This window comes from Pogona vitticeps, chromosome 2 (assembly GCF_051106095.1).
Source record: "Pogona vitticeps strain Pit_001003342236 chromosome 2, PviZW2.1, whole genome shotgun sequence".
NCBI classification, from domain to species: Eukaryota; Metazoa; Chordata; class Lepidosauria; order Squamata; family Agamidae; genus Pogona; species Pogona vitticeps.
In genome coordinates, this window is record NC_135784.1 from 274,465,768 (window position 1) to 274,475,250 (window position 9,483).

At 40.8% G+C, this 9,483-nt stretch overlaps 1 protein-coding gene across 4 annotated transcripts in view; it reads right to left on the reverse strand.

Annotated features, from left to right (window-relative positions):
- The window catches only part of ZCCHC9 (zinc finger CCHC-type containing 9), a 28,351-nt gene extending 20,762 nt beyond the window's left edge, over nt 1-7,589 (reverse strand). For 3 of the 4 annotated variants that reach the window (XM_072992603.2, XM_078386405.1, XM_078386404.1), the window contains exons 1-4: nt 7,451-7,589; nt 5,334-5,710; nt 932-1,082; nt 637-729 (exon numbers count right to left, since the gene is read on the reverse strand). In XM_072992603.2, coding sequence (XP_072848704.2) covers nt 637-729; nt 932-1,082; nt 5,334-5,684 — 595 coding nt within the window. In that variant the 5' untranslated portion in view covers nt 5,685-5,710; nt 7,451-7,589. The remainder of the gene's footprint in view (nt 1-636; nt 730-931; nt 1,083-5,333; nt 5,711-7,450) is intronic. The other variant, XM_078386403.1, reaches the window with a different exon arrangement.
- Between the last annotated feature and the right edge of the window lie 1,894 nt (nt 7,590-9,483).

Sequence of the window (9,483 nt, forward strand, 5' to 3'; positions counted from 1 at the left end):
CATGTACCTTTGATGTTAAACACGTATTCTTGTTTGCAGCTTGGAGTGTTTTTTTTTTTAAAAATACTATCAAATGGGAATTTCATAACTTAACACAAGCTTTGTAAGATTAAGGTTTTTTGTTGCTTTTGCTATAGCAGACTAATAGATTTACTGTCATACATTTTCATGGCCTACAGTCTGTGTCAGATACTGAATATGTTGGCAGCTGTGTTTTTTACAGGCTCAGAGAGAGAGAGAGAGAAAGAGAGAGAGACACAGAGAGAGATACAGAGTGAAAATTGTGCGTGATCATGACAGGACAAGATAATTTCCAATTATGGTATAAAACTTGTGTGGCCATCATTACAAACAATGTTGAGCAGTATATTTCTGCACCTGTGCATTCTTAAAATTCAATATAAATGTTCTGAAAGGCTTTTATAGTGATCCCACTGAAATGTCAGGAATTTTGTGGGAAATGGTGCCTACTAAGATTAAGAAAGCATCTAAAGATGAGGCAAAATGTCACGTGATATAAATAGCACAGCATGCTCCTTTGCGATTCGTGACCTGAGAAAAAAGTGTTCCCAAATAAATCAATTAGGAAATTGTTTTTAAAAAATCATAGTATTTCTAATGAACCGTTGTACTTACCATCAGCATAGAGTCCTTTAGGGTTATCTGGACATGACCTTGAGAGATGTCCCATCTCACCACAAATAAAGCATTTTGCATATGGAAATTCTCCTGAAAGTATGGAGCAAATGGAATATTCACATTAGGATAGAAAGAGCCAAATGAAAATTCCATGAAATGCTACAATATCCAGCACTGTTGTAATCTAAAATGCTTTAATATTTAATACCCAAGAACTGTTAGAATATGTTAAGGAAAATGAAACCCTTTTTGCCAAGTACTCCCTACAAAGCGTTGTAGTTACTACACATACCAACAGCTGGGTCTATTTTTGCTTTGCATTTGCTGATGTCATGTTCTGTAGAGCCACAACGGTAACAAATTCCAGTTCCCATATCCTGGCTTTTAAGTACAGCTGGACAGTCTGCAACCCCATGTCCTGGCCTTCTGCAGTGGAAGCATACCTTTAGAAATACAAAGAGAATTATGAAATGAGCAGAGGGAGAGAAGAATTCAACACAATATTTCTACTTTAATTTTACTCACAAATTAACTATGCTGAATACTGTATTCAGAATGTAGTATCAGTGATTTAGGACCAGTGATTACTCATTACATTTATCCCCACCACTGAACTCATGGTTCCCTTTCTCCATTTTCTCCTAGCAATAACCCTCTAAGGTATGTCAGAATTAGAATGAGAGTGACTGTCCTAGTGAGATATATGACTCAGCAGTGACATGAACACAGATTTCTGAAGTTCCTGTCTGGTGTTCTAACCACTGTACCACACGACAAACATTATTTGCATGTACTGATAACATATGCCAATCCTTACAACCTGCAAGTTGACTGAATTATCACTCCACTTTTAACACATAGGATCAGGGAAAAATATGTTGTTCAGAGTTGTGCAAATACACACTTATACAGCTTACAGACATTAACAATGGCAGCTGCCAAGCATGGCAAAATACAAAATTTATTTATTTATTAAATTTATACCCCGCCCATCTAGACACAAGTCTACTCTGGGCACCTAACAATAAAAATAGAATAAAAACAGTATAATAAAATAGAAAGCAACAATAGTAATATGGTTCAAGATGGGAAAAAATAAAAATAATCAAGTGGTGACAGGAGGGAAAGCCTGCCTAAAGAGCCAGGTATTAAGTTGGCTCTTAAAAACATCCAGTGAGGGAGCCAGACAGATCTCTCGAGGGCAGACTGTTCCAAAGGTGGAGGGCCACTGCCGAGAAGGCCCAGTTTCTTGTTCTTTCTCTCCAGGCCTCCCTTGGTGTTCGGCCCCTCTGCTGCCCTTCCTGGCTAGAACAAGTGATTCAGGTAGATCTCTTTGTTTGGAGTTCTGCAATACTGTATATAGCTATTTACCATAGGAAGGTACTGTGATGACACTGGTCATATTGCATGATGACCTTTTAAGGGATACTGATAGAGGACCCTCCCTGCTGGTGCTTCCTTGATCTCTCTGCGGCTTTTGATATTGACCACAGTATCCACCTGAACGGGCTCTCAGAGGTGAGGATCAGAGGGTTGGCATTGAGCTGGCTCTAGTCCTTCCTGGAGAGCTGTGTTCAGGGAGTCCAGCTTGGGGATGAACTGTCAATTGTGAGGTGTCCCAGAGGTCTTCAATATCCCCAATGCTGTTCAACATCTATGTTGGGGGAGGTCATCAGGAGATTTGGAGTAAGGTATCAGTACGTTGATGATACGCAACTCTTATCTCTCCCTTTTCACCTCAGCAGTGGATGCTGTCCAAATACTCAAGAAGATTCTGGAATTGGTCTTGGAATGGACCAGGGCTAAACAGGCTCAATCTGAACCAACTCCCCCCCACAGATTTTGCTCCTGGGGAGCTTCTCTGACAGGCTGGGGAGGGGAATTACCTCCAGGTTGGATGGCGTTGTCCTTCCAGTCAAGTATCAAGTTCATAATCTGGGCATGCTTTTGGACCCAGCTCTATTGTGGGAATCCAAGATTGTGGCCATGTCAAGAGCTGTCATTAATCAGCTGAGGCGTACTGCCCAACTCTGCCCCATTCTGGACAAGGAATTTCTCAGGACTTTGGTGCATATACTGGTCATCTCCTGTATTGACTACTGTACTGCAATGCTCTCTATGTGAGTCTGACCTGACTGCAGCGGATCCAGGATGCTGCAGCCAGACTGGTGGCTGATGCGCAAGTCTGACCACATTTCCAGTCTTGGCTCACCTTAAACTGGTTACCTGTTGCATCAGATTCCGGGTTTTGATGATCACTTATAAAGTCCTCATGATTTGGAACATAAGAAGAGCCCTGCTGGATCAGGCCAAGAGTCCATCTAGACCAGCTTCCTGTATCTCACAGGGCCCCACCAAATGCATCTGTGAGCACAAAAGATTACCAGATACTGCTCACCTAATACCCCTCCCCTGCATCTGGCATTTTGAGGTACCTTCCTTTGAAGCCTGGATATTATACATCCCCATTGTGGCTTGCAACATGTGATGGACTTTTTCTTCAGGAATCTGTCCAATCCCCTTTTAAAGGCATCTAGGCCAGATGCCATCACCACATCCTGTGGCAAGGAGTTCCACAGACTGACAACACACTGGGTAAATAAATCTTTTCTTTTATCTGTTCTCATTCTCCCAACAATTTGGGGGATATCCCCTGGTTCTAGTATTGTGTGAGAGGGAAAAGAGCTTCCTTCTATCCACTTTATCCATCCCCTGCATAATTGTATACATCTCAATCATGTCCCTTTTGTATTTTTACTGAATTATTTCCTGGCCTCCCTTGGAAGAAAATTCAGTAAAAATACAGCCTTCTTTGCTGTGGCACCAACACTTTGGAACCAACTGCCAGTAGAGCTATGCCTGGTCCCTCCCTCCCAATATTAAAAAGACTTTTGAAACTTTTGAAAAAAAATGCAACATACAAACAGTATTCAAGCCCACCACAAAAATACAACAAATGTTATGGTCAGCAAAGGACAAAAGGGACCCCCTCACCACTGCAGGAGTATACTGGATACGTTACAGTTGTGGCCAGGTATATATTGGGACCACAAAACACAGCATCCACACCAGAATCAAAGAACATGAAAGGCACTGCAGACAAAAACAACCGGAAAAATCGGCAGTAGCTGAACATGCCCTGAAAAAAGCTGGACATGAAATCCTATTTCAAAACACAGAAGTACTGGACAGCACCAGCAATCATTATATTAGACTACACAGGGAAGCCACTGAAATCCACAAACACCAGCAGAGCTTCAACAAAAAGAAGTCTAAAAGTCAACAAATCCTGGCACCCAGCACTGAAAAATACAGCCTGCAAAAGGTCAACGAACTCTACCCAGCCACAAGGACCGGTGATCACTGCACACAAAAGACTAGCTAACAACATCCACCAATCAAAGTAACAATCACATCTCTCCCCCTAATCACAACAATGCACCCATAACAAAAAACACCCAGATCACCACAATCACCCAATGTAATGTTCCCCATTTATTAGGTCAATGGTTCATGTTTTGTTATGTAGTGTAATGGTCCATGCATATTAATGTTGCTGAGAGGCGGAGCCGAGAGAGATGCTATAAGAGGTGGAGTCAGTAAGAGTAACACAGTCAGTAAGAGTGAAGAGTGAGGGAGAAGTAGTTAGAGTGTGGAGTTTGGGGAATTCTGAGGTGGGATTAGATTTAGGAGTGTACTATCAATTAGAAGGTTCCTGTTAATAATACCTTTACCTACAGAAGATATTCATGAATCAATTTCAATCTCTGTAATCAATAGACAAAAGTTCTATTTAAAAGACCTTGAAGTGTGGACCTGAATCTTCTTGAAGTATTGGTGATTTAGTGATCACCTGGTGGCATCAGTATAAAAGAGGGGAGTGTTTGCCTTCGTGTGCTCTGAGGCTTGACGGTCAAGCAAGGGGCACGAGGGTGAACGCCACCTCCAATCTCCTGAAAAGGACAAAAAGCTGATCCCACAGCTACAAAAACTCAACTATCCTACACCAGAACAAAGACAGAGTTCTAACTCCTGTCCTCTGAAGATGCCACCCACAGAGACTGGCGAAATATTAGGGGGGAAAAAGCCTTTGGAACACGGCCAAAGGACCCAAAAAACCTAGAACCACCTTTAAAAGATTCTTGAAAACACTGCTGTATAGAGAGACCTTTTTTGCAACCCTATTTAATGTGTTCCTCTGCTGCTCTGCTTGTTTGTAGGCCCGTGCCACATTCTATTTTGCAATTTCTGCCTCTTGGCATTGTTGTCTGAGAGCTGTTTATGATGTTTTATTTGACTTACAATTATTTTGTTTTTAGCTGACTGTAAACCACCCAGAGTAGTGCATTGTACTAATGGGGCGGTGTACAAATTTAATATTAAATAAGTATTTAAAGCAAAATATTGTCTAGTATACTTTACAGACTTTGTTAGCAATAAACTACCACCACTCCCAATCCAGAAAAGACAAACTTGTTTTTAAAAAATCAAGGAAAAAAACATTCCCTATATGTAAGAGAACACAATATTGAAAGAAAACATTTGGGTAAATGGTACCTGCTGTATGATTTTAAAGCCAATAAAAAATGAAAGGAAATATGCGTATTCAACTTGGTTTAAATCTGTGCATAAGCAGTGCTCGACTTGTTCTATGATAAAACAATAAAGGAAAGGAAAGCAACAGAACATCTTACCATGATGTTCTTCTTTCTTTCCTGTCTTTTCAATCTTCTTCCCTCTCGCCGCTTGTCTTTTTTCAAGGCCGTTGCTATTTCTTCCTTTGCTTCATAGCTGTTGGTCACCTGCCCATTATGCAACACTTGGGAGTTCTGTTTCAAATATTCCATAAAACCATTAACATCTTCATTCAAATAGTCTTTTTTCTTCTTATTTTTTTTCTTCCCTTGGGTGACTTTTAAAGAAAGCCGATTTGAAGAACTCTGGTTTGCATTGCTTCCACTAGCCTCTTTTTTCATATTTTCCCATGGTGTTGCATCTAGAGCCTTTTTGTTGTGTGTGACGTTAGATCGAGCCCATCTTGTCATGACTTCATCCAAATGGTCCTAGAAGACTTTAAAACAATTACTCTGTTACTGCCATTTCCGTGTTCAACATTGATTAATGCAGTGTGTGCATAAAAAACAAGGAACTATGAGACCACTCAGATTAACATCAGAGCATTTTGCCCAATTACCAAGGGCCTGAAGTGGAATAGGTGTCTCAATTAAGTCATGTCACCTAGGATTTTCTGTCCTATGCCAAAACTCTGAGCAGCATTTTCGTGGCAACTTGTGCCTTTTTCTTATGTAAGAGAAAATATTATGAGAGAAAATAACAAACCCCCTCCCACTTTTGCACTTGATTATGTCTTATTTTTCAAAACAAACAGCAGTTAAAATCATCTTCATCATCCTGGGTGCTCCTAATCTTCATCTTGTAAGCCAACCAACCTGGAAAGTAATTGGAAATGCAGCCCATACCTGTTTGAGCTCAGTACAGACTGCAGGGCTGTTATATTAATTTAACCACGATGAATCAGCTCAGCCTAACCTTACTAGATGTCTATCCTTGCTATGCTTTCTCTTCACGTATTCAGTCCCAACCAAGCTAGTCTTTGCCCTGGAAAGTTGCCCTTTAAAACTGAAAATCCTGTTTTCTAAAATAGTGATTGAGAAACTCTTAACTCAGTAGTTTACCGGCCCAACACTGTGAGTGGGGCCAACTGAGGCTAGTTTACTAAAATGCTGCAGGACAGAGTTCACTGTTATTATATGTTATTGCAGGTCAGAGTGAGGTTTAGGCCAAAAAACTAAACAACATCCTCTGAAGCAGCAGCAGCCATGTTAGCATGAAAAATTCTAGACTTCAAACCAGAGGATCTAATGTGTGAGACTATGGACTAACTCTGTGAAAACTAACACTGCTGATGAGGTGCAACATCCCTCCTCCATTACATCCTGAAAGAACAGAGAAGCAACTAGAGGGTCAGCTTTCCTCTTCCCTCTCATCCCTTATTTTTCACATCTCGCTTGATGAAAAGTAGTATTTTGGAAAACTTGCACACTTCTGCATGTCTCTGTATGCTTTTTAGACATTTCTAGTTAGCCTATAAATATATCACACGCATACAGTTTACTGAAAATACTACCCAAGACTGGTTTGCATTTCTCCACATATATCAATTTGAGTAAAGACCAACATCGTTTAATTACCCTGTTCCAGGCCTTCACCTGACTCAGTCACAGGTCCATCACATTAGTAGAAGTCCTATAAAACACATTTTCACCGAATTTTCCCACCCAAGGAAAATAAAACTCAGATAATGCAGGAACACCTGTGTTCCGTGTGGATTTGATTTAAACAACGGTTTAATTTTTTTAAAATAGTATCTTTTGACAATTTAAATAAAAATAGATTTTTATGAAATAAAATTGGGTTTTTATTTAAATCGTTATATAAATCAATTTAATTTTTTTAATCATTGATTTTTAGGCGCACACCCCCCCCACACCCCGCTTGTGTTATTTTTGGCTGTAGTCTTTAGACGCGAGCAGTACCCGGAAGCCTCTCTACGATTCCCCATCACAGACACCGATTGCTTTCTCAGAGTTACGTCCCACCCTCACTCTTGCCAGGGACGGGGGACTGGAGAGAGAAGAAATGTTTTAATTATGACAGCAAGCAGCACTCCGTGCGTCTAGATGTGTAACAACTGCAACTCTGTTCCACTGGATCACACGTGGGCAACCCACGGTCCCTCTCACAGCCCGCCTGGCTACCCCTCCGACACTTCCCTGCCATTATTTCTTACCGACAAAAGCTAAACTTTCCTCCAGCGCTGAAACCGACACGCGCACCTCGGCTATTACTACTACCGGCTTCTTGACGACGAACCACCTTCTCCGATCACTAACTAACGGAAACAGGACCTACTTCCGCTCTCTGAGTCCAAATACCAGAGCGTCTTCTAGGAGACGTTCCGGCTGCAGCCCTGCGAAAACTCTATGGTTTTTCCAGGCCGGTTTAGCCGCTCCCTGGGCGAGCGTAGAAGGTTACCTTTACCCTGAGTCAGCGGTAAACGAGCGAGCTGGGTCGTAATGAAAGAAAACTCAATTGCCTTTGAGTGCCAGGGTAGGCATGAAGTAAGGTCAAGAAGAGTACATGTTGTCGTGAGAACCAGAGTGGTGCAATGGCTAGAATAGGATTTAGAAGACCTGGGTTCAAATTCTTGCATGGCTATGGAAACTATCATTGAAAACCCTGTCAGGGTCTCTGTAAGAGAGAAATGACTTAATGACACATAACAAGAAGCTGTGTTTGCTTTTTGTAGCAACACTAACGAAGAGGCTTGTGGTAGAGACGGTCAAGGAAGTTTGGAGTGACATAGGCTTTTATGCCTGTTTCTCCAGAGCGAATGGATTACAGCCCACTTTTCCGAAATATTTGGAAGGCAACAGGTTCTCATTCTGGAAATAGTTTCTTTATTCCCCAAATCAGCAGGGCAAGCACTGGTCAAAAAGGAAAGTCCCGCTTCTAGACCCTAACTGGGCCTGTCACGTGTGTGTAGAACAAGGTCACTAGCAAGTTACAGTATTCTACACACGATGACACGAGCCTTTTGCCTTGCCTTGCCTAAATCAGCTTGCTCTCTTTTGGTTAATGAAGATCTGTGTGGTGTGCCTTTGTTAATAAATAGTAATCATGTGCCATCAAGTCAAATCTGACTTAGGGTGACCCTTTTTGGAGTTTTCCAGGTAGAGAGTACTTAGAAGTGGTTTAGCATTCCCTTCTGCTGGGGCCATCCTTGGTCTGTGCACCTTTCCCAAGGCTACACAGGCTGGCTGTACTCACAGGAGGCACAGTGAGGAATCAAACTCCCAACCTCTACCTAAACTGCTGAGCTATCCAGCCAGCTGTTATTTGTTAAATCTGTACAAAAATGAGTGTGAGCAAGGATGAATGGGAGCCTTAAAAGCAGAAGCAAAGGGCCTCCACTCTTTAAAATGGTCACAAGGTAGCAAACAAAAAAGTATGTGTTGCCCCTCTTAAAGATATGGCCTGACTAATGATTTTGAAAATTTTGGAATAGCGAGGTTTAATTCATTTTATATTTAAATAAATCATGTCTTGTCTCCTTTTCTTCCCCCAATCTCCTTTTCCTTTTGTATCTTTTTTGAACTTGTTTTATCTGAAAACCTCTCCAGAAGCTTTTTCAGATACAGACCATGGTATAGATTTACTTATTTCATTTTTCTTTACTTCATATGCCACTTTCGCCCAAAAAACTAGGTCCAGAGATAGATAGGTCACAGCAGGATTAAAATCAAGCCAAGATAAAATGTTTTAATGAGACAATAGGTACAACCAAAAATGGCTGTTTCCAGATTGGGAAACAGATTTACTTAGCAACATTATGGAAGTTAAAATTAAAGGTGGGATCACACAAACTTCAGTCTTCCTGGAGCATAGTAATTTAAAACTAAAAATGTGATCCTATGCATGCCTACTTAAAGGTAAGTCTTCTAAATGTCTGAATCTGACCTAATACTGTGCAGATTTATTTAGGGTTATTCTCTAGTCAGTGGGGTTTTATTTCCTAGTAAACATATTGTCAATGTAGAAATTATGGTTCATGTGATGTGACATGAAACATCACAAAATATGTCATAATGTTAAAAATTCAGCACACAGCAGTCTTTTAGGCATGGAAGCAAATTTTTAGGACCAGTATGCTACTTGCTGAAAACTCAAAATATGTTCCTAGAGCAAATTTGCCACTAGAGGGAGTATGTTTTTGTATTTTTTTGTTATACATAATGTGAATATTCTGCATTTTAAAAATCT